Below are 25,996 nucleotides of genomic sequence, written 5' to 3' on the forward strand. Positions count from 1 at the left end.
TGTCTAAACATTTCAAACATTGCAGTTAATGACCTTTTACTAAGCCTGGCTTCCTCATCTCTCTCATCAAATGTTTATTCTTACGTGTTTACCTTACCTTTTCTATACTTTTACATACAATATACATAAGTATTCATAGAAATCATATATTATTATTTTGTGTGCGTATGCATATATGTGTGGGTTCATGTTGGATTCCTCAGTTTGCTATTTTCTCCCAGTATTGGGCCTTGGAGACCTGTTCATAGTACATACAGATCTCCCTTATTCCTTCTACTTTTCGCATAACATTCCATTGTGTGACTAGCCATTTCCCTATGGGTAGTATGTGTTGTTTATAATTGTTACTATCACAAACAATGCTATAATAAACATCTTCTTCATGCATACATGCAAATGTTACTCTGGGACAAATAAAAAGTATTGCTGGGTCATAGGTTGTATACATTCAATCAATACTACCAAATTATCTCCCCAGAGACTGCACCAATTTATGATCTTAAGGGCTGTATATGAGAATGTTTTTCCCCCATATTCATGCCACTATTTTATGTTGTTAACCTTGGAAAGTGAGGATCGCCTGGGTGGCTCATTTGGTTAAGCATTCGACTCTCAGTTTTGGCCTGGGTCATGGTCTCAGGGTCCTGGGATTGAGCCCTGACTGACTTGCACTGAGCAGGGAGCCTGCTTAAGATTCCCCCCCCCCCTCTCTCTCTCTCTCCCTCTCCCACCCTGACTACCCCCCCACCGCTTGTTCTCTCTCTCACTCTCTCTCAAAAAAACTTGTAAAATGGGTAAAAATTGATGTTTCATTATTTTACCTTTTCCAGGATTAAGAATGAAAATGAACAGTCTTTGTATGTTTATTGGTGACTTGTAGTTTTCCTATGAGTTTACCCATTTCTCAATTGGATTTTTTTCTTATTCTTGTTAAATGTTATATATTCTTGTTAGTAATCATTTAATATGTATGTTGCAAATAATTTCTTTGACTTTATAGCTTACATTCTAACTTTGTTTATGGTTTTAAGTTTCAAATTGGGGGCGCCTGGGTGGCTTAGCCGTTGGGCATCTGCCTTCGTCTTGGGGCATGATCCCAGGGTCCTGGGATCAGCCCTGCATTGGGCTCCCTGCTCAGCGGGAAACCTGCTTCTCCCTCTCATACTCCCCTTGCTTGTGTTCCCTCTCTCGCTGTCTCTCTCTATGTCAAATAAATAAATGAAGAAAATCTTTGGGAAAAAATAAAGAAAGAACAGGAGTCAAAGTCTTTATTTAAAAAAAAGTTTCAGGGGCACCTGGGTGGCTCAATTGGTTAAGTGGCTGCCTTCAGCTTGGGTCATGATCCCGGGGTCGTGGGATCGAGCCCCACATCGGGCTTCCTGCTCGGCGGGGAGCCTGCTTCTCCCTCTCCCTGGGCCTGCCTCTCTGCCTACTTGTGCTGTCTCTCTATCCCTCTGTCAAATCAATAAATAAAATCTTTAAAAAAAACAAAAAACTAAAAAAAGTTTCAAATTGGGTAAATTTGATACACTCTTTTTCTCAGTGGCTTTGAATTTCATGTCTTACTCCAGAACATTTTTGTCCACACCAAAATCAACCGGGCTTCATCCTATATTTTCTTTTACTACTTTTTTGCTCTCCTTTTTATGAATTTGAATTTACTTTTGTGATTGGTATAAATTGGGGATTCTAATCTAATATGGCCTATGGTAATTCATTTATACTTTTAAAACACAGAGTGTGGGATATTTACATAACAGAACTACAGAGATTACAATCTATATGTGATGTGACTGATTTTCTGTCCGTCCAGTTATCTGGTCCTTCATTCGTCAGTGGGATTTATTTATTGAGTAACTACTGTTGCCGGACACTGTGGTAGTATATGGAATACGGACACTGTGGTAGTATATGGAATACAGTGGAGAACAACCTGTCCTCATGGAGCTTTCACGTGGATGTGTGTGTTTGGGAGGGAAGAAACATATTTGAATAAATTACTTATGATTGTGGTACGTTCTACAAAGGAGAAGTACAACCTATTGCAAGAGCTTATGACTGGTGGTCCTAATCCAGGTGATGATGCTGGTAGACAGGTGGTTAGCAGAAACTTTCTTGAGTAGTAAACTTTGAGCAGAGTTCTGAAGGATGAGTGGGCAGACTGAGATTGGGGTGGGAGTGGGAAGTGGGGTAAGAAAGAATATTTGAAGTAATAGTGTGTATGCAACGGTCCTGAGGTGGAAAGGAGCTTAGGGTGTTGGAGAAACTGAGAGGATAGTGTGTCTAGGGCCAGAAAGCAATAGAGAAATATATGAGATGGACCTGGTATTGTGAACAGGGATCAGATCTGATAGACCAAATGTCTTATAGACTAAATTAAGCATTATCTGTTACAGTTAATGGGAAGCCATTGAAGGATTTTAATCAAGTGACATGATTAGATATAGATGTTTATAAGATCCTTCTGGTCACAGAAGAGAATGAAGGGGTCCAAGAGTAGATGGGGAAAGGTGATTTACAGTTATTATTGTAGGTCAACTGCTTGGACTAAAGCCATAGTGTGGAGATGGGGGCATTAGGTTGTTGTTTTTTTTTTAAACAGTATCTGATGAAGACCAAAGAACTAATTATTAGGAAAATGGTTGCTTCTGCACTTGGAAGAGAGAGACTATTTTCGAAAAATTAAAGAAATGGCAGGAGTAATTAGTGGAGTGGGCTGATCTGAAAGTGTGTGTCATTCTACCCTTTTAGTTGTTCAGTCTGAGACTAACTGAATACCAGGTACAGAAAGTGGATGGTTCTGGAAGAGTCATGTGTAAATGGCATTTTTATAATTGGACTCATTTAAACTTGCAAGGAGAATATGTAATTCAAAGTGGTGGTGAGCCACTTGGTCAGGTAAATATGTAATCATGTCCAATTCTTTGTATTCAACTTTTCTTGTATTGGAGTTAAAAATTTTATCTCCAAGTTGGTCGGTCATTTATGAATATCATGGAATTATAAGAGCCTGATAAAAACAGAGATGACTTTGGATGCGCCTTAAGGAAGATGGCAGGAAACCTTTAGTCTAAGGCACTTTGAGAAAAGTGGTCTGTAGCTGGGTAAGCTTGGGAAAGGCATATTCTCTTATCTTCCTCTTGGGAGTTTCTAATGCATGTGAAGATTATTAGAACTGAAAAAGTAAAGCTGAATTTATTACTTGACAGGTAAAGGGGAGCTGTATCACTCAAAAGTGACTTTGGTCTTTCTGAGTTACAAGGGAGGGGCTAGATCGTGGATAAGGAAAGGAAGTCTTGCCCAAATAAGGCAGGAACAAGAGGCTACCATTTGACTGGTTGAGGAGAGGATTGTAAAGTCTCCTTTTGAAATGGTCATTGCTCTGGTTGACATCACTAATAGTAGGCACAGTTCTTAATAAAACCAAGATGATATAACAGGCAGTTTTATATGCATAAGCTTGGGAGTTAGAAATTGTTTTTCAACATAGCGTTAAAGATTCTGAGAAATTGAGTAGTGAAAGAACCTGCTTAACCTTGTCTAACTCTGTATGTCCCCCGATTTGAATACTTGAACCCTGTTTTTAATTACTAATGTATTCTTGGAACACATCATGGAAACAACCGCTTTACTTAAGTGTGTACATTTTTTCAGGAACAAATTAACTCAAGAGCTCATTGTCAAGGATTTGGCTCAGCTGTATGCATGAGCTCCACCTTGTCATCAGAGTTACCAGTCGTAGAAAAATAATTACTATCCAGGGATCTGAGTAAGAGGTTGTTTATGATATTGTTTGGATGAGTTCTTGTTGTAATTTCTTATTCTCTTGGAGAAAGCTGGGGTATGTACATTTGGGGAAGATATTTGGGTTCTAGAGCCCTAAGAAACAGGGCAATGTAAAGTCAAGCTCTGCCATGTTGTCTCTGTGGCCAGGGCTCCTTTTGGCCAGGGCTCCTTTTCCTCAAAACAACACTCTGGCTCCTGTAGGCACTGGAGGTAGACAACACACTCCCTGGTGACTTTGGAGGGACCATGTTGGTGAAGATCTAAGGCAGGGCTACCTAGAAGTCTTGTAACCCATTTCATTCTTGATGTTCAGGTGTTGGAGCATCTTTGTTGGATAGGCTTCTCCAACTCTGGCATTTCCAACCCCTAGCACTGATTTTCTGGCAGACTACACAAAAATGTTTTTTTCAACAGAATCAGTACCTGACACATTGCTTGGGACATGATACCAATACATCAATAAAATATGAAAAATGCTTGAATAAATGATGTCTGTTTTGATTTTCATGAATTGGACTCAGGTGGTACTCTCACATTTGTTCTCTCCTTTATAAGATCTGTCAAGGTGTTCTATGTTACCCTCTGTCTGCTATCAAACAGGTAACTTTTTTTTTTTTCCAAACAGGTAACTCTTAAGGCAATAGGCTAGGCCCAGGGAAACTAATATCTGTGAAACTTGAAAGCAGATTTTAAAAGTGTTTTTAAGTAATAATATAACCCAAGTGTCTCAATTCCCCAAGATATAGGTTACCTGGAGCCATGCCGAAGCCAATGAAAGTCTGAAGTTCTTCCTAAAATTTCTGCATATTCTGTGGCCGTTGCTGTGAGCTTTTCTATGGGCTGTCCAGCATCCAAACCACATCATTCCAGACAAGAAACTCAGTTCTTCCTTGAATTACATGCACAACATACACATACACGAATGTGTGTGACCTACACAGCCTGTTCATATGTATATTTGGTAATGTAGGAGACTTTACTAAAGGTTAAAGGGGAAGACAGTTGAACAGCATAGAAATGTGGCCTCAAATTGAGGATAGGCATCTCCACCTTTAAAATGCTCTGTAGGCTCCCCAACTTTGGAGAATTTCCACTGGCTTCTTCCCACAGACTTTTCTGCTACATTCATCTTTTGGGCTCATTTCTCCTCTCTTTACTTTTTGTGCCATTTTCCCCTCTGAGGAGCACTTAGATATTACCCAGATTTTCTCATTCAGGGCAATTTAAACCATTCTTTTGATGACAGGGCTCTTGATAATACTCATCCTAGAGCTCTCTCTCTCCCTCTGCCTTCAAATGACCAATTTCACCTGCCTGGCCCCAAGACAACTCCTCTCTAAGATCAGATCAGATCGGACAGTTGAGATAATAACATTTTCACCTCATTACACTTTGTTTTGCTTTTGTAATTTTCAACTCAATATTAAAAAGGATGTGCAATAATCCTTTTTTAAAAAATCAGTTTAATGGGCTTTTAATGATAGACTTTTTTTTGCTGTGGGAAGAGGGGCACATATAATACTCATTTTTACAAACTGACTCACCTGCATCATCATTCTGTAAAAAACTTTTTCTGCCAAATGTCTTGCCCAAGAACATGGTTAAATGAATAGGTTTGTCATTGCCTTGAGGGACATTACATGATAACCTTACATTCAAGCCCTGTCCTTAATGTAACCTTGGGACTGAGTTTTCCAGCAAGAAAACCTTCATAGTTCATTGGCTCTCAGACTTTTGGTTTCTTAGGCACCTGGCCTACCTAGAGTGAAGCATAAGAACTGGCTAAATCCAATTAGAAATTTTCACATGATGTCCTCAAGTTTTGGTATTATCTGGGAATAAACACATTTAGGTGTATGTAGACATTTGTATTCTATTCAAATGAAAGTCCCACAGTATCAGAAAAAACACTTGGTTTATTTAAAACATTTTTGAAAGATCCATTAGAATTGATTAGGAGCCTACGGGGGACTTATACTGTGAAGAAACTAAGTACTGAGAAAATGTGTGGGATGTTTTATGCCATTGACAAGGGAATGAGGCAAGAAGAGTTATTATAAACAAAGAGGGAGACAGGATTCCTTACATTTCTTTTTAAGGCTACTGACAGTTTTCCTTGACTTTTGCCGTTTCTACTTGATGCATCTGAAGGTATTCTGGGATTTCCTTGTTGGAGAATGAGTTCATTTCTTTTGAAGGACTCCTGATTCATTTATACATAACGAATTCTTTTTTTTTTTTTTAAGATTTTATTTATTTATTTGACAGAGAAAGAGAGAGAGAGTTCACAAGCAGGGGGAGAGGAAGAGGGAGAAGCAGACTTTCCGCTGAGCAGGGAGCCCGATGTGGGGCTCGATCCCAGGACCCTGGGATCATGACCTGAACTGAAGGCAGCCGCTTAACCGACTGAGCCACGCAGGCGCCCCTATACATAACAAATTCTTATAGGAGACTTTAACCATCATAGTTTGCTTTTACATCTTTACCTTCTCCACAGTCCTCTTTCACATTTAATTTTTGTATCTGCCTTAAGTTCATTTTGATGTGTTGCATGTTTTACTGTGGATGATGAGTCTTTGGACAAGCCATTGTGTTCCTTAGGGCTGCTTTCACCTTCTTGTTTCTAATTGTATAAATGAAGGGATTCAGAAGAGGTGTGAGGATAGTATTTAGCACGGACACCACCTTATTAATCTTAAAGGAAGAGTGTGTTGTGGGTCTCAGGTACATGAACAAAACAGCACCATAGAGCAGGGAGACTACTGTCAGGTGAGAGGCACAGGGAGAGAGAGTCTTCTGTTGGCCAGTGGCTGAAAGAATCTGTAGGATCGTGGACAAGATATAAAGATAAGAAATCATTGTGAAGAGGAGTGACCCTAGGATCACCAGGACGGTCGCCAAAAGACCCAGGAGCTCCAGCATGCTTGTGTCTGCACAGGCTGCTTTCAAAATGGGACCAACATCACAGTAGAAATGATTGATGACATTGTTGCCACAGAATGGCACCTGGATGAGCAGCAGCATCTGACCAAAGACAACGGTAAAGCCTACCACCCAGGAACCGAGGGCAAGTTGCAGGCAGAGGTTGCTGGTCATAATGGTGGGGTAGCGAAGGGGCTTTCAGATGGCCAGGTAATGGTCAAAAGATGTGATGGTGAGGATAAAGAACTCAGTGGTGCCCAGGAAAAAGTGGAAGAAAGCCTGCGGTAGGCAGCAGAGGTTGCAGATAGCTGTTCTTGTCACCACAAAAGTTTCCAACAGTTTGGGGATGACTGTGGTCATCCCTTAGATCTCTAAGAAGGACAAGGTGCAGAGGAAGAAGTACATTGGTATTTGAAGCTTGGGCTCTGCCCAGACAATGGCAATTATGAGCCCCTTGCCTGCAAGGGTTAATATGTAGACGAAAAAGATGACTATAAAGAGAGGGATCTGTAGTCCTTGGATATCAGGAAAGCCTAAGAGGATGAGCTCTGTGATTGTCGTGCCATTTCTCATGTCCCTTGAAACTCTTGAAAGACAAGCAAGGAAAGTAGCTTCTTCAAATCTCATGCTCAAATACAGGTTGGACACAAAAAAAGGATTCTGGGTCTATATAAGGTCCTTCAGGACACTCCCCCTCCTTCGCATACACATATACACCCTCAACACTCCTTCGTTACTCAGGATTGGGCTTGTCCTTTTGCCAGCTAAACCATCTTTTAATGGACTTCGAAAGTACACTTGGTGACAGGGTTTAACTGTCAAAAATCCATATGATTTTTTTTAAAGTATATACAATGGTATGTCTGCATAAACTGAGCTGTGGGTTCATAAGAAATAATCCACACTCCCCTTTTCTGTTCTAAAAGAAATTCTTGATTTATATTACAAATATGTTTAAGAAAGCTGATTTTACAACCCCCCCCCCACATCTCTCTGGGTGTATTTATACAACTAAAAATCATTGCTGTTATATATTAGCGGTGAAATACTAACTTAGATAATGGAACAGATGTTTTTCTCAAGAATCCACTTCCAAATTCTAATTCAGACTCATAACAAAGGAGACTAAAAAACATTCAAACGAAATGAATAAAATTGCTAAGCAAGTAGGAAAATGTACTAAGCTTTAATTTAAAATGCCAAGACCAGCTGAATTAGGGCCTAATATACAGATGTACCTAATCACTGTATACTGGATAAAGATCCATAGACATGAAACTAAAAAAGTAAAAAGTCTAGCAAATGCTTGAGATAACAAATTGGATCCTGGAAAGTACATCCCTACCAAAACCTCCCTTTGTGACTAAGTATCTTTCCATACCAAGCAAAGCATTCCTATTTGTATATGCAAATTCATAGGTTGAGAACTTTCAACTCTCTTAAAATTCACTGGAAAAGAGTAACACGACTTCCTATCTTACTGAGGATATTCTTCCACACGGTTCTTCTTTGCAGTGGGTAAGGTAAATTGCTGTGAAATGAACTGCTCCATTTTCAAAGTATGGGAAAGTTCGTTGATTTGTGGCTTCATTCTATCCCCATATCAGAGAACAAGAATTCTCTGAGAGCGTAGAGGAGAAAAATGCTTCCATTTCCTCCCACCTCTTTTTTAGACTAGGAAAGGATTATTATTTTTTGCCTATTAAGTCAAAAGCTTCAGTTATTTCCCATGAGACTATAAGAGACAGAGAAGTATTTGAATTTGTACTAATGGTCAGTATAACTGGCCATGGGCCTTGTCCCTCAAAATAGGGTAGATATAGATTTATCTTCATTCCCTACTCAGAAGGGAGTGGCAGTCTCTCCTGCTTAATACAAAATTTCTAAGGGATAAACGTTCCACAATTTGGAGAACTAGACCTATATATTCCATAAGCATTTGTTGAGAGCTTCCTATGTTCCAAGTCCTCTTAGAGGACTAAGGAGCTTATCATTTAAATAGGGAGAAACCCAGCGAGTGATAGTGTAGATTTGTGCACAGATTGTTTTGGGAACACCCAGAAAGACCCCTTACCCAGCCTGGGTGGTGGTTAGAGAAAGTTTTCCAGAGAAGAAGATGCCTAAGCTGAGTCTAGAGGCATTCAATAGGAAAAGAGAGTGGGGTAGGGAGGGAAAATGCATTCCAGACAAGGCCTGAAGTTTGTGAAATAGAACTAAAGCAGAGAATTCAGCTGGAGCTGGGAGTTGGGTCAGTCTAGGCACTTCTGATAAACTAACAGGTGGGACAGGCCTCCTAGAAGTCAGTGTACATGATGGGTTCATGAGACTTTTGGAGGAGAGACTCTTGAGTCAGGGAGTTTGCAAACATGGGGCAAATTTGTGCATATGTGTATGTGTGGAAAATATGGTGTCACCTTCCTCCCCAACACACGTACACATTTATCTATGCTTCATGGAGGAAGGGGCTGCTGGTGATAACTGAATGGGCTCCTTTGAGATTCTGGTCACAGATAGCACTGCTATGTACCCAGGTGCACTGCTATGTATCCAGGTGACAAAGCAAGGCATAGACGAGGAGATACCGACTCTGCGTACTTTTGTAAGGACCATGACTTGGCTTTGGCACCACGAGGACCCAGGAGCTGCAGCAATGGTGTCCGCAGAAATGGTAGCAGCAGAAGTGGGCGTGCCTGGCAAGAGCAGTGACCCGCAGGAGGGATGCAGAGCAAAAGAGAAGGGGCAGGAACCAGGCGGTAGCTGTCTGGACCGCCGACTAGATTGGGGTATGAGCCCACGTGAAGTTTTGTGAGATTTCGAGGAAGGGCAGATGGTGTGAGTTAGCAGGTGAAAGCAATATTCAGATAAAGACAGGAAAGCAACCCTAGGAAGCTAAGGGGATAGAGTTAAAGTACTGGATTACTGGATTAAACATTGCAGTTGACATGCTTACCAGATTTAACTATATAGTCTAGACTCTTTCTTTTCCTTTGGAGAAGTCATGACGTATAGAGTCATATGGCATTCCTCCTCATTTCCCCGTAGCAATCAGGAGTCGTCCTGTTCATGTTACCTCCTTACCTTCCAATCTGTTCCTTCGGTCTCTTCGAGGCTATTTTTGTTCATGCCATTATCTTTCATCGGGATCAAGACAGCCTCCTAACTGAACTCCCTATGTCATACTCTTTCTTACACATGTTTCAAACTGTAACTAGAGTGGTCCTTTTCAAACACAATTCTGACCATGTCGCTCCTCAGAACCTTAAGGGTAGCACCCAGACTCCTTGGTGTGACATTCAAGGCATTGATGATCTGGTCTTACCTCACCCAATCTTCCTGCCTGCTCTTCCATTTTCCTTCCCCATTCTATGCTCTGTGCTCATTGAGTTACCCAAGTTTAGAGTTTGGCTAACTATCTGTAAATAAGATTTCCCTGGAACCACACTAATTTGTTTACGTATTGCCTGTGGATGCTTTGGTGCTACAATGGCAGAGTTGAGAGTTACAGGGCGCCTGGGTGGCTCAGTCGTTAAGCGTCTGCCTTCGGCTCAGGTCATGATCCCAGGGTCCTGGGATCGAGTCCCATATTGGGCTCCCTCCTGGGCGGGAAGCCCGCTCTCCCTCTCCCACTCCCGCTGCTTGTGTTCCTGTTCTCCCTATCTCTGTCAAATAAATAAATAAAATCTTAAAAAAAAAAAAAGAGTTCAGAGTTATAGCAGAGAGTATAGGACCCCCAAAGCCTAAAATACTCATGATCAGGCCAGCCCGTTACAGCAACAGTTTGCTGACCCCTGCTCTGGTTCCCTGAAGGTGCCATCTTCTCTCTCATCACCTAATCACTTCGCGTGCTGTTAACTTGGCCTAGAATCCCCTCCCCCAATCTCTTCCACATTTGGCTAAATCCAGTCTGACTTCTAGACCCCAGCCGAGGAGCCTGTCACGGAAAGCCTTTCCTGACTTCTCATCTCCAGGCTAGTTCCAGTGCTACTCCTACCTTCCTCGTCCCCACGCCCCACCCCCCTCCGCCCGACCCCCTGCGCATTTCCATATCTGAACGCTTACAACATTGAATTTACAGTTTGTTTGGCTTCCTCCACAAACTCTAAGGTCGCGAGGGCAGCAATAATATCTGTGGGGCCGAAGCATGGGCTTGGCATAAAATAAGTCCTCAAAAGAGATTTTTTTCTGAAGGATTATATAAATGGATATTTTGTTGATACTGTGTCCCCAGTTACCTATGAGTTTATATAGACTGATACATGCATATGTTTATAAAAGGCTACTGTTATATTTCAAATGCTAGAGACATAACAGGGACTGTTTGCTAAATAATTTGTCTCCAAGTCCACGGCTGCTTCCAGCTTTTATGTAAATTTTGCTGCATGCAAACCTTTCTGCTCCATCTTTCCCTAATCAGGGCTTTGTGTTTCTACTGTGTTCTGGTTATTATCCCAGATCTCCGGACTGCCCAGAGTACAGAGAGCTTTCTTAACCCACTTGATGCTCAATGGTTTGACAAGCATCCTTCATTTTTCTGAAACTTTTCATTGTCTCAAAAGAAGAAAGAAGTACAAAGATATTAACATATATCTTTTCCCAATCTGGGCTTAGGGCAATATGTCCCAAGCCTCATCTTTTGTTTGTTTGCTTAGTCATTTTGTTTTTCTGAAGTGTTGCTGGGGTCAATTTCAATTTTTCAAGACTTTGATCATGTAGTAAATTTGAAGATGCCCAATAGTGTACCACCTTCCAGCAGAGGCACCCGGATTATACTCTATAAATTCCACAAAGGGACATGCATCAAGAATCACTATTTGGGGGACTGTGCAAAACCGAAATGCAAATAAAGACAGCCAGTTTGAAATTCATCCCAAGGATTGATGGTTGTGGGTAAAATGCGGTGAATTAAGACTGCTTGCTTGTCCAAGTCCAGTCATACTTATGACTTTTCTATATGAGACGGAGATGCATTAATTGGAATTTATTTCAAGGGTTCAAGGCATCAAGGCTAGCCATATCTATTCATTCTACAGAAGAGCAACACTTAACCCAGAATAGTATTCTTTGCTCTCTCTTAGCAAAGCAATACTGACAGCACTAATGATTCCCAGGGAAACACTTCTGGTCCGGAGGCGGAGGCGTGTCATTATCCAATAAGAGCCGCCTGAAAGGAAAGGAGAGGTTCATATAAAGGCACAGAACTGAAACAGAAAATTTCCTTTTTTGCACCAGGAAAATGAATCTCTTTCTAAAATTTAAGGTAAGTGTTGTTACGCATTGCTGAATTCCATTCATAAAGCTTTCAGGAAATAGCAAGATTGCTTCGGTATTTAAGAGAATTGTGTGGAAACTGATTAATAGGTCAGTTCACACTAGGTCAAGATTTCTTCTCTCAGAATAGCAGTTTGTTAGTGGGGCACTTTCTTAGCTTCCTCTGGGACATCAGTCTCCATGGATGTGCTCCAGAGACTCCCAGGAGAAAACAAAGTCTCGCTAAAACTTTATTCATAAGTCAAGGTGGGGCACTGGCCGTTTTCTAAATTCTAATTGGGACCAGTCATCCCTCCACTCCTGAGATAATTAATCAAAATCAGAGAATCCATGATTTTGTAGGTTTTAGATCTTGAATTTCACAGTTTCTGCAAGAAGAAAAATCAGTGGTTTCTTAATAATTAAATGGGATCCTCTATTGAACTAAGTTGAATCAAGGGTAGGAAATTTGATTAATAATGTGACAAGTGGCCAGGTATACAGAAATGCAAGAGTGAATGGCATAGAATTGTACGACTTTTTTGGTGAACTATCTTAGGGTGATAAGTGAAAAGATGGGGTTTTGAACTCTTGAGCGTCAACAGAGAGTTGATGGATATAGCAAGCATAACTCATTGTTGGGGGACACTCTGCAAAACGAGAAAATAGAGTTAGAGTTGTAATTTTAAAAAAAGTTTAATGAGGTATAACTCACATAGAATAAAATGCAGTCATTTTTAGCATACAGTTCAGCGGGTTTTGACAGATGTGTATACCCATGGAACCACCACTTCAATTAAGATTTCGAAGGTTCTCAGCACTCCAAAAAATTCCTTTGTGCCCACTTTCAGTTAGTCTTCCTCAACACCTTCCCTCCCACTCCAACAACCACTGATCTCATTTCTATGCCTGTAGATTAGTCTTCACTTCTGTATGACTTTATATGAGTGAAATCATACGATCTGTATACTTTTTTGTGTCTGGATGCTTTCATTTAGCAAAGAATTTTTGAGATTCAACCCTATTGTCAAATATAAAAAGTTCATTCATTCCTTCTGATTGCTGAGTAGTATTTGATAAGGTTCAGGGCAGGCTGCCTCAAAATATAACACTTTGGCAAATCGATTATTTAAAATTAAAGTTACTTAAGACACAGCTAGTGCAGGAAGGACCCTCTGAACTTCCGTTGTCTCCCTGAAAGCAGGAAATAAGTCTCCCATGTGAGGTATACCCTCCCTGAACCAGGAGGAAGAGAGACATCCTTATCACCAGAGATGGAGAATTTAGGGCCATGAAAGCTATAAAAACAATCGTTGTTACTTTACCAATTTACCTCCCCAAGTCCAAAATTCTGTCTTGTCAATTCCTCACAAATCTATTGTTTCTTTGTCTAACAGATAAAAATGCTGCCTGGTGTGGTCACTTTTTTGAGTCTCGTATTTCTATGAGCTGCTGTACATACAAAATTAAAATTATTTTTTTCTAAAAAATATTTTTGTTTTTTTCTCCTCTTAATCTGTCTAATGTCAATTTAATTATTAGACCAGCCAAAGAAACTAGAAAGGAAGAGAGGGAAAGTTTTCCTTCCTTACACATTCCATATTCCATGAACATACCACACCTTGTTTATTCACTTAGTGGTTGATAAGTTCTTGAGTTGTTTCAGTTTTAATTATATGAATAAAGCTGTGCTGAATACTCATGCAGGAATCTTTTGGTGAGCATATGTTTTTATTTTAGATGAATAAATGTTAGCTGAATTTTCTTAGATGAGATAAGTATATGTTTAATTTTTTAAGAAAGAGCCAAATTGTTCTCCAGTGAGATTTCACCATTTTGCTGTCCCATCAACCAGACATACAAAAGTTCTAGTTGCTCTACATTTTACCAATATTTGTTACTATCAATTAAAAAAAGACATTATTGTAGGGGTAAATAGCGTTTTCTCATTGTTAATTTAATTTGCATTTCTGTGATGACTCGTGATATTTAGCGAATTTTCATATGCTTATTGACTTCATATATTTATTCTTTGTGAAGAATTATTTAAAATATTTTTTATTAAAATATTTTATTCACTAAAAGTTAGATTAATTTTCCTTTTGTTGTCACAAAAGTTCTTTATTCTAGATATGAGTCCTTTGTGAGATAAAAAAATTGAGAATATTTTTTCCCAGTTTGTGGCTTAGTAATAATTTTTTTTTTAAGATTTTATTTATTTATTTGACAGAGAGACTGAGAGAGAGAGAGCACAAGCAGGGGAACAGGAGAGGGAGAAGTAGGCTCCCTGCTGAGCAAGTAGCCTGATGCAGGGCTTGATCCCAGGATCCTGGGATCATGACCTGAGCTGAAGGCAGATACTTAACAGACTGAGCTACCCAGGCACCCTAATAATTTTTTTTAAAGTAGGCTCCATGCCCAGTGTGGAGCCCAACATGGGGCTCAAACTTATGACCCTGAGATCAAGACCTGAGCTAAGATCAAGAGTTGGGCACTTAACCGACTGAACCACTGAGGCACCCTGATCATTTTTTAATAATATATTTTGATTCACAAAAGTTTTAAATTTTTGAAATCTAATTTGTTTTTTTCTTATGTTTTTTTTTTTTGCATCCTAAGAAATCTTTGCATACCCCAAGATTGCAAAGATTTTTCTATGTTTTCTTTTAGATGTTGAACTGTATGATCCATTTTTAATTTTTTTAAAAGATTTTATTTATGGGGTGCCTGGGTGGCTCAGTTGGTTAAGCATCCACCTTCAGCTCAGATCATGATCCCAGGGTCCCTGGATCAAGCTCCACATCAGGCTCCCTGCTCCGCAGGGAGTCTGCTTCTCCCTCTGCTGCTCTCGTGCTTTCTCTCACTCTCTTTCCCTCTCAAATAAATAAATAAAATCTTTAAAAAAAAGATTTTATTTATTTGAGTGAGAGAGTGAGAGAGCACAAGCAGGGGGAGCAGCAGAGGGAGAGGGAGAAGCAGACTCCCTGCTGAGAAGGGAGCCCAAAGTGTGGCTCTATCCCAGGACCCTGGGATCATGACTAAGTCAAAGGCAGATAACTGAGCCACCCAGGTGTCCCCTTTGAGTTAATTTTTTTTTCTTTTAAGAATTTATTTATTTATTTGACAGAGAGTGAGCAGGAGAGCACAAGCAGGGAAGAGAGACAGAGGGAGAAGCAGGCCCTCCGCTGAGCAGGAAGCCCAATGCAGGGCTCAATCCCAGGACCCGGGATCATGACCTGAGCCAAAGGCAGTCACTTAACCAACTGAGCCACCCTTTTAACATTACTTGCAGTAAAGGTCTTGTAGCAAAAATTTCTTTGTTTTTGTTTGTGTGAAATTTATTTACATGCCCTTCATTCTGAAGGATATATTTACTGCATAAAGAATTCTAGGTAGTTTATTCCACTCCACCCCCCCAACCCCAAGCAGTTTAAAGATATTGTCCCATTGTCCTCTGACTCGCATGGTTCTCATGAAACATAAGCAATGTATTATGTATATTTCCATACTTATATAACATGTGTTGTGATGTGTGGGTGAGTATGGTGAATATTTTAATTTCTGATTGTCCTAACAATTTTTATTGTTGATTTTTGGAAATTTAATTATGACATGTAGGTGTAATTCTGTTTTGTTTGTCTTGCTTGGTATTTATAAAGCTTTGTGAACCTGTAAATTTACATTTTCCATCCAATTTTCAAAAATTTTTGTCATTATGTCTTTGAAATGTTTTCTTCAAATATTTTTTCTGCCCTCACCCCCTTTTTTTTTCTCCAATTATACATACATTAGATTGTTGGGTGGTGTTCCAAAAGCCACTGAAGTTCTATTTAGTTTGTTTTTAGTTTTTATTCCCCCATGACATGGAGTTTGGATAGCTTTTATACTTTGTCTTCAAATTATTTTATTGTGAAGTCTAAACAGCTATTGAACACATCCAGTAAAATTTTCACTTCAGCTCTATATGCTCTTCAGTTACATTTACTTATTTTTTAACCTTCCATTTTTTCCTCATTATGTTCACTTTTAAAAAAAGAATCTTACAACATATTACCATAGCTATTTCAAATTCTCTGCCTGGTAATTCTATCATCTCTGTTATTTCTGGGTGTGTTGCTATTGACTGATACTCCTTTTCATTTTGGATCACATTTCCTTTTTATTTTTGTCTAGTAAGTTTTGATTGGATGTTGGACATTATAAATGTTGTTGAATTCTGTGTCTTGTTTTCTTTCTTTAAAGAGTATTGTAGTTGATGGGGCGCCTGGGTGGCTCAGTAGTTGGGCGTCTGCCTTCGGCTCGGGTCATGATCCCAGGGTCCTGGGATCGAGTCCCACATCAGGCTCCCTGCTTGGCGGGAGGCCTGCTTCTCCCTCTCCCACTCGCCCTGCTTGTGTTCCTGCTCTCACTGTCTCTCTCTGTCAAATAAATAAATAAAAAAAATCTTAAAAAAAAAGAGTATTGTAGTTGGTACTGACAAGCTGTCAAGCTAATTTACAAAAAAGCTGTCAAAATAATTTACAAAATTTATTTGTAAATTTACTTGATTATTTCAAGATTTTCTTTTGAAGCTTTGTTGGGTCACAGTGGAATAGACTTCATTTTAGAGCTAATTTTTCTCTGCTGCTAGGACATATGGTTTCTAAGGCACTGGGTGGTCAATGAGGTCCATCCATTCTGGTTGCTTGGATCTCAAACATCTAACTCTTTGCAAGCTCTGTAGCTCAGCATTCACCTCCCCAGTAGTTGTTTTTTCTCTCATAGTTGTTCTTTGCCTGGGCTTGTGGAGTCTCAACCTGTGCATGCATGTACAGCTTATTATTTTCAGTTATAAACTAGAACACACTCCTTTGCAGATTTCTGGAGATTTTTCCTTTTTGTATTCTGCCCCTCAGTTGCTTTAGTCTCCTTGAACTCTGAACTCTGTCCCTCGACTTGCTGTGCCTAGCTTGGGTTTGCCCTCCAGTGTTGTCTAACAGACACCTCCAGATAGAGAGCCCTGGCTATTTTAGAGTTCAACTAATTTGTTTCCCTTCTTTCTCGGATCTCCATCCTTGACTCCTTGTCCAGTGCCTGAAAATAGTTGTTTCATATATTTTGTCTACTTTTTCTTTTTTTTTTTAAGGTTTTATTTATTTATTTGAGAGAGAGAGAATGAAAGATAGAGAGCACGAGAGGGAAGAGGGTCAGAGGGAGAAGCAGACTCCCTGCTGAGCAGGGAGCCCGATGTGGGACTCGATCCCGGGACTCCAGGATCATGACCTGAGCCGAAGGCAGTCGCTTAACCAACTGAGCCACCCAGGCGCCCATTGTCTACTTTTTCTTATGTGTTTGTGGTTGGAAGGTTGGTCTAGTAGGATTACTTTGTCATTGTTGTTTATTGGATTCTTCCAAAATGATGGAATGGAAATTTGAAAGTGCAGTGATACCCAACAGATGATTTATTCATAATTGAAGAGACATGAGATAATTCAAAAGCAAGGAAGGGAGCATGAGTAGGGGAACAGAGGCTGATCTTAGATAAGGAAGATTTTTCTCTAGCAGAGCTAAAAGATGAATCACATATCTGATATGTGTGCAGTTATTATTGTTAATATTATTGATATTTTTTTCTTGTCATCTCTCAGAGCATCCTTCGTCCAATATTCTACTTTCTTTGGCTACTGCGCCTCCTTTCCCTCATCAAATTGACTCTTTTCTTCTTCCTTCCTATGTTTTAAAGTGAAACAAAACAAAATTTTGACTGCCTAGCTGTCTTGGGCTTATTTTATTGCAAAAAAAAAATTTGTTTTAAAGATTTTATTTATTTGACAGAGAGAGACACAGCGAGAGAGGGAACACAAGCAGGGGGAGTGGGAGAGGGAGAAGCAGGGGGGTGGGAGAGGGAGAAGCAGGCTCTCTGCTGAGCAGAGAGCCCGATGCACGGCTTGATCTCAGGACCCTGAGATCATGACCTGAGCCAAAGGCAGACACTTAATGACTGAGCCACCCAAGTGCCCCGCAAAACTTCTTAAATAATATATAATTTCACCTCTGTTTCTTTGCCCATCTTTAGTTTCCACTTCATAATTTACTGAATTTATATACCTAAGATCATTCTTACATTTTTAAATTATCTTTCAAATCTGAAAGGATTTTCTTAGTGCATTTTTTTTTCCCTAAAACTTGTGTAATATTCAATACCACTGACACCTCCTTTTTGGAACTCTCTTTTCTCCTGCCTTTTATGACTACACATTCTTGTCTTCTCTGTCTCCTTCTTCCCCCTTCCCCTTGTCTTTTATTCCTGAAGGGAAGATCTCAGTTTTTCATAACTTATTCTTTTCTTTTGTGTGAAGCTGGTCAGCCCCAAGAACAACTAAAGTATATTCAGTTAAACATCTTGTTTAAATGAGAATTCTTTAGGTCCACGTGTGGAATAATATAATAACACCCTACTGAACTCATCTATATATTTGGATTACACCAACCTTTTGCCATATAATATTCAGCAAACTTTTCATCCGTCTTATAATATTTGGAAATTTAAATCAGATTGTTAGATCATATATCTTGATGTGTTTCAGGTCTGGGAGCTATAATGGGAAACAGTTCAAAGCCCATTCAAAATTGGAATATTTATAAATATATTTGGAAGTTGAGATGGTCCCTGAATGAAGTGAATTACAGAGAAGCACTCTGTAAACTCTGAGGGGAAAAAAAATCACCATATGTGAGAAATCTGGTAGGTCGGGTTGGCTTATCATGGGACAATTTTAGAGGAGACAGCGATGTTCCCAATACAGGGCAAGCCATGCTTGTCCACTCTCGTGATCCAGTGATCTTGCCCCTGTCCCAGGGTGCTTGTTTGCTCTGGGAATGAGAAGGCCAGGGTTAAATGAAGAACTTTGTTACAAGGGAAACAAATGGCTGTAGGAATTGTTTCTGGGAATATCCACCAGGCTGAGTCACTTGGACGTCATGACCCGAAAGAACAGGACTAGAGATTTTTCTAGCAAGCACCAGAATATGTGGTGTAGGAATAAATAAAAAATAAAAAACAAGAGGCTTAATTCTCCCTGTTGAAAATAAGGGAATGGACTTCTCTCTTCTCCCTTTTATGGAGCATTTACTTTAGAAAATGTTGAATTATAATTTCTTTCTTTGTCTCTTTGAAATGTGTATAAATTTTTTAGAAGCTAAATAAGCCTCTTGTCAGCTTTAGGACTCAGAAATGTCTTTCTCAACGACCTGAGAACCATCTCTTTGAAATGTAAACAACAAGGGTAATAGTACTCTATTCACAGTTTCTGTGGGAGGGTAGCTGCCTAACTTTCTTGGGTACCTTACTTCAAGTTACAAAACTATCTCCTGTCAAAAAGATATAAGAAGGGGCACCGGAGTGGCTCAGTTGGTCAAGCGACTGCCTTCGGCTCAGGTCATGATCCCAGGGTCCTGGGATCGAGCCCCGCATCGGGCTCCCTGCTCGGCGGGAAGCCTGCTTCTCCCTCTCCCACTCCCCCTGCTTGTGTTCCCTCTCTCTCTGTCTCTCTCTCTCTGTCAATTAAATAAATAAAATCTTTAAAAAAATTTTTTTTTAAAAAGATATAAGAAGATTGTTCTTCCTCTGGGTAAAGCCAATTACCTAACACAGATGTCACTCCAATTACTGGATAAATCTAAGATAAACTCTGTGTTACAGATTGTGCTGTCAAGTCCTTTTACTTGAGGACTAGTTATTATTTATCTTGAGAGTATGTATGTAATGGATTGTGTTTGCTTGGTTATATAAAAGGTTGAGATTTCTTTCTGTCTTTGCAAGATCTCAGTGGATTACCTGGGATATGCATCACATTCTGGTTTAATGCTGATTTAATAATAAAAGTATTTTCGTTCTCTACTATCTTTGTGGAGAGGTTTTCTGGGTTGGAAGATTTTGTTTTTAATTATATATCCCCAACAGTGGTAATGGAGGAGAAACAAGATTTAAAATGTTCAGAACCAGAAGTGCACAGAACAAGAAGTGAGTCTGTGAAAGATTCTTCCTATTATTGGTCATATGAAACTGTAAGCAAACAGTTTCATTAATACCTACTCAAGCAGCAATTCTCTACTGTCAGGTGTATACTCTGTAATGCACATAAACAAATGCACTATAGAGGTTTATCATAAATTTGACAAAACTGTATACATTTATCTATTAGAAATAATTATTGTGAAGCTAAAAGTGACTTCTTTAACATAAATTAAAACACTTCAATCAAAAACTAATGATGTAATGTATGGTGATTAACATAACAATAAAAAATTATTAAAAAAATAAAAATAAAATACTTCAGTTAACCATGTTAGAGAACATCTAAATTAACTTTACATTTTCTCTACAGAAAATGATATTACAAAATCATTATTGTATGATCAAAGACATGCTAAAAATAGTTTAATATTTACTTTAATAAACTAAAAAACCAGGAACTTCCACTAGTAAGGAAGCATCAGCAAATAAAATATTGTGTTATTTTCTGGATTGTGTGATATTTATAGTATTTCGTTGCTTTTTACAATTGCAATTTAAAATACATTTAAAATACATATTAATGGGACGCCTAGGTGGCTCAGTCGGTTAAGTGGCTGCCTTCAGCTCAGGTTATGATCCCAGGGTCCTGGGATCAAGTCCTGCATCGGGCTCCATGCTTAGCAGGGAGCCTGCTTCTTCCTCTGCCTGCAGCTCCCCCTGCTTGTGCTCTCGTTCACTCTCTCTCGCCTATGCTCTCTCTAACAAATAAATAAATAAAATCTAAAAAAAAAAGAATCAGGACAATCTTACATTAAAAAAATAATAAAAAAATAAAATAAAATAAGATACATATTGATTTTACACCTAATCTGTATTTTCAATTAGTGTTTTTTTTTCTTAAAGATGGCCTCCCCAGTGTATATGCTTTAGCTACCATAAGTCTGGGTCCATTATCACAAACATTAAAAATATTAAACCATCAGCTACCAGGAAAAGGGTTTATGTTAGGGTATTCTCTGAGTGGGCAGCCATCATCAAAAAAAAATTTTTTTTTAATTTGGAAAAACAATCTTGGTTCTTCGTGGCTCTCAGAACATGAAAAGCCACCTTTTGTTTCAAAACTGAGGTGCCTCAGAATGGCTGTTGAAATTTCTGGGTTTTGAAAAAAATTACTAGGTACAAAAATGAGAAATAGTATATAAATTCAGAAGAGTGTTAGGAAATTTTACAAGTCATATCAGGTTATCACCACATTTACAGATTTAGAACATTATTCTGATGTGTCAGTTTTCTGTTTTTGAAAGCATCAGCTGAGATTACAAATTCAAGTATGAAATCTGTGGTTGACTCAAGTCAGAAGGAAGTATGAATTTCTCAAAGTAAAAAAGATGAAGGGGGTGCCTGTGTGGCTCAGTCGGTTGGTTAAGTATCCGACTCTTGATTTTGGCTCAGGTCATGATCTCAAGGTCCTGAGATTGAGTCCCATATCAGGCTCCACACTGGGTGTAGACCCCACTTAAGATTCTTTCTCACCCTCTGCCCCTACCGACCTATGTGCACACATGCATGCTTTCTCTCTCTTAAAAAAAAAAAAAAAAGATGAAGAATATTTTTTAAATTATAAAAAAATAAAATAAAAAATAAAGATAATAATAATCAAGGCAAATATTTGCACAGTGCTTAACTCTGTGCCAGGTACTATTCTAAGTGCTCTTATGAGTATTGAGTCTTTGTCGTCTTTACAACAACCCTGTGCAGTAACAGGACTATTATTATTTCTATTTTATAGATGATGAAACCGGGACCCAGAATGATCAAGTAACTTGACCAAGGCCATATAGGTAGTAAATGACAGCTTTCAACCCAAGAAATATGGTTTCAGAGATTGAGTTTGAGAGAAATAACATTTCCGGAAGAGGAGGAAACATTTATAAAAGTACAAAAGGAACCACAAAGTGGTGCTATGACGTAGAAGGAAGTGTTGGGTCCAAATATATTCCTAGCTTCTGCATACCTCTTTGCCATAGCTAGATAATCCTCTTCAGATGCCATTCTTCATTTCATTCCCATGATCAAAGACCAAAACTGACCTGCAGCAGAAGGTAAGCTCCTAAGATCGAGTGGTTTGTTTCCAGTCTCAGTAAGCTCTGAAGACTGAGCTTTTGTCTGGATCCTGAGGTCCAGACTTTTTCTTCATTCCCCAACCTTCCATCAACCCAAAGTTAAATCTGTAATAACTGGGCTTTTCCTAGACCCCTTCCCAGACTTGGAGTCTTGCTCCAGCACCATCCTGGTGGCTGGAACCTTTCCTCCTGGTTGGTTATCTACATGGAAGCTACATGCCTACCTGCTTGGGTCCTGAGTATTATCTGCCTCAGATGCTCTGTTATGGTCTATCTTCATCTCTTGGGGGCCTCTGAAATTTTATTTTGTTCTAGCTGTGATTCTTTCAAAAAATATGTTAATTGACAACTTCACATTCTTCTCACCCTATCCTTTCTGCTGTAAATAAATAACCACAAATCACTACTATCCCCTGGGGTCTGGCAGAAAAAGTAAATAAAATAAATACGAACTAGCACCTATGTAGTAAAATAGCTTAGAATCACAGTAATCTATATAAAGCAGACAAAACATTCATAACATTTATACACTGCTTTTTTAAAAGAAGATTTTATTTTTAAGCAATCTTCACACCCAGTGTGGGGCTCGGACTCACAACCCCAAGATCAACAGTCACATGCTCCACTGAATGAGCCAGCCAGGTGCCCCTTACAGTGCTTTTAATTTCCCATTTTCCACGTTATATAACTCTAGTTAATCTCCCAACAACTTTGTGAGGTAAACAAGGCCCTAAGTGAATACTTTTATAAGAGAAATCTAGTGTGATTCTTTGATATGTAAACATTAGGAACAAATGATCTCTACATTTTTTTAAAAAGATTTTATTTATTTATTTGAGAGAGAGAGAGAATAAGAGAGAGCATGAGTGGAGTGAAGGACAGAGGGAGAAGCAGACTCCCTGAGGAACAGGGAGCCTGACCCGGGGCTTGATCCCAGGACCCTGAGATCATGACCTGAGCTGAAGACTGATGCTTAACTGACTGAGCCACCCAGGCACCCCCATCTTTGCATTTTTGTATTGAATCATCATTTCTTGTGGTTTGAATTTGCTTGTGCTATAAGTTTGTGCACAGGTAGTCTTGGTCAAACAGTGTAAATGATAGGAATTAGAATCCATAAACCTATAATGGTTGAGGATACCACTGTTTTCTATTGTAGAGTTACCCAGGGATTACCTTACAGGAAGTCAGACTAGATGATAGAAGTTTAGCCATAGCAAGGTGGTCACCTGTCCAAAATCATCTACCCCGTTATCTACCTGAAAATCACCATGGAAGAGTAATTATCTGAGTCTTCTATAGTCCCCCTTTAAATTCAAACATCCAAATGGGTAGGGTAACACTGAAAGTTATTCTTTGCAAATATATCAATGAGGATGTTCAGTGAGCTAAGGAAAACAGGCAAGGGGAGTTGATGACAGTGCAAGGTGAATCTGGGATCCAAAGAGTGATGGGAACAGGAATTTCAAATAGTTTTAAAAATTGGGGGGAAATTTTTGAGGAACCACTCCTGGCTTCACTATTTCTGATGCCATATTGCTGTTAGATAAGCCAGTATGGTGGGCTTCATCCCTCACTTCCTAGAGCACCAACACCCAGCAGGTAAATTTCTTTACTTTTATTAGCTTCAAAGCCAATGTTTAACCACAATCAACGTCAGTTTTACTAGACCTGTAACGTTTCTCTTTGCTTCGTCATTTAGCTTTGGTGCACTGTATACCCCCTGCTTGAAATGTTCACCTTCCTCTTTGTCAAGCCCTACCTTACCCTGACATGAAGTCTACGACGTATTTAAAGGCCCTATTCAATATTCACTTTCTTCACAGATTTCCCAAGTACACTATTGGTATATTAATCCTCATGACTGTTTAAATAGGCATAAAGATCTTCTAAGCCAAGTGTTTTGTGTGGTTGCAATCCTGGACAGACACAGGGCCATGGAAATGGTCACTAAAAACAACCATTTTTTGGTTGAACAAACATCTGCTCTACAACATCCTAAGTCCCTCTCACATTCCTTCCAAATATTTTCAGGCAAATAAACCACTGACCCGACTATCCCTTCCAGGCCTCAAGATAGAACAGCACATGCTTGATTTCTAGAGGGCACACGGAGTTAGCTCAAGCTAAGCCCTCAGAGTCGTCCCAAGAAAATGAAGACTAAGATAAGATAAAAAGAAAGGCCAGACCCTGCAGGGGGGACGTGGAGGACGTGTGGAGGTAGAAGTGTATGTAAGTGTAAGGAAAAATTCTTCCCACAGCAGGGACAAGTCCTCTGCGCCCCCAGTTGTCCCCAGGTTCTTCTCCCCAGGTCCCTCCCCGCCCCAAAGGGACAGCCCTTTGCACTACTCCACAGAATGCTTCACATTATAATCTTGACATTTAATTTGTTAATTTGCAAACAAATGAACGGTGGGAGCAAAACGATTTACATGACAGAAAAATTCAGCCTCTTACGTTCAGCTTTTTTTCAAGCAAAGGAAAAAGAAGTTAGAATGACCTGGGAAATCTGTCTTTCCTGAAAATCTTCCTTGTTATATCTTTACAGGAAAAATCTGCCTCGTACACTTGTTCTGGCTCATTTAACCCTTTTCTATTTTATTGTTTTCCAGGGCTGTGGGAATGAAACCACTGCCTTCCCTGTTCAATTAGGGGTGATGGTGCATGGTACCCTCATGGTTAAGAGTGACATCAGTGACACCATCACCACCACCATCTTGTGCTGAGACAAACCATCCCCAGACCCCCAAGAAAACAAACAAGGTCATCCTGTGTGGTTCTAGTTCCTAAAATAAATGAAACTTTGAGCAATTCCTATAAATTACTGACTCTCTAATAAAACCACCTTGCTCCTAGTCTTTGCAGTGTTGTTATGTAAAGATATGTAATGACATTCTGTGGATATAACAATTCTTTATACACACACATGATGTGGTTTTGGAATATAAGTAAGGTTCGGTGGGGTGGAGTCGGAGTCGACAAGAAAGAATTCTTGAGACGTCTTTGGTGCAAAATGGTGGTTTATTAAAGCACGGAGGCAGGACCCAAGGGCAGAAAGAGCTGCTGTTCCAGAGTTGTGAGCGGTGGCTGACTATACACTACGGGTTTAGGGGAGGTAAGGAAAAGGGAGGTTTCACAAAAGAACTCTCACATGCTAAAGAGGACCTACAGGATACCAGAGGCCTGGCCATTGTCAGGTTAAGTTTGTTTTTCCCTTTAGTAAAGCATTAGTAGTAAGATAGTTGGAGCCGCCTGGAGGAACATTGCACTTTGCCCGCTTCAAGTATCTGTCAATGGACTGCAGATTATAAAGACACTTAATTGTATCTACGTTTCCTTCTGGAAGCAAGGCCATTCATAGAAATGCTTTGTTCTTATAAATTGCTAAGACTTTTGTAAACTGAGGGAGACTCGTGTCTTGCAAGGATTGTGATCTCTGTAAATTAACTATTTGTTTTTCCTTTAGGGCAGCCAGGAATGCCTGAGGAATGTCACATATATCCCATGGAGGAGGTTTGTGGGGTGTCAGCTTCTGCCTGTCCTTAGTTAGCCTTCTGCTCCCTCATCAAAAACTATCTTCAGTATTCTTGAGTCTTCTCACTTCCATCCTTCCTACCTTTATTGAGCACCTATTAGATGCTATACACCACTGTTAATCAAAATTCAATCAAGCAAATTTAAAGATCTTTATTAAGCAATTCATGATTCAGGGAGCACCCCATCTAGCAAGTAGAGAGAAGCTCTGAGTTGTACAAAATGGAGGGTTTTTATATGAAAGAAGGTGGAGCAAGAAGTTATCAGCAAAAAAAGAGAAAGGATTGTTTCAGTCTGGGACATCTTCTTTCCCTGAGGAAGGAAACAGCAGGGTTTTTATCATGCAGATTACTTCACTAGGGCCCATAAATTTCAGAGGGACTTTTAA

At 39.5% G+C, this 25,996-nt stretch overlaps 1 protein-coding gene and 1 long non-coding RNA gene across 2 annotated transcripts; one reads left to right on the forward strand and one right to left on the reverse strand.

The window, feature by feature from the left end:
* Positions 1-6,342: 6,342 nt before the first annotated feature.
* On the reverse strand, positions 6,343-7,281 carry OR6X1 (olfactory receptor family 6 subfamily X member 1). The gene is given in 1 exon segment (XM_025893549.2): positions 6,343-7,281. A coding segment is annotated over 1 exon segment (939 nt).
* Positions 7,282-11,931: 4,650 nt separating this feature from the next.
* LOC141374582 (uncharacterized) lies at positions 11,932-24,892 on the forward strand. Its single transcript, XR_012381595.1, has 3 exons — positions 11,932-11,965; positions 21,741-22,053; positions 24,687-24,892. It is a non-coding gene; the product is annotated as an uncharacterized lncRNA (long non-coding RNA).
* Positions 24,893-25,996: the final 1,104 nt, after the last annotated feature.

The sequence above is a fragment of the Callorhinus ursinus genome, unplaced genomic scaffold, assembly GCF_003265705.2.
Source record: "Callorhinus ursinus isolate GAN/ISIS: 27379988/994484 unplaced genomic scaffold, GSC_fseal_2.0 scaffold19, whole genome shotgun sequence".
NCBI classification, from domain to species: Eukaryota; Metazoa; Chordata; class Mammalia; order Carnivora; family Otariidae; genus Callorhinus; species Callorhinus ursinus.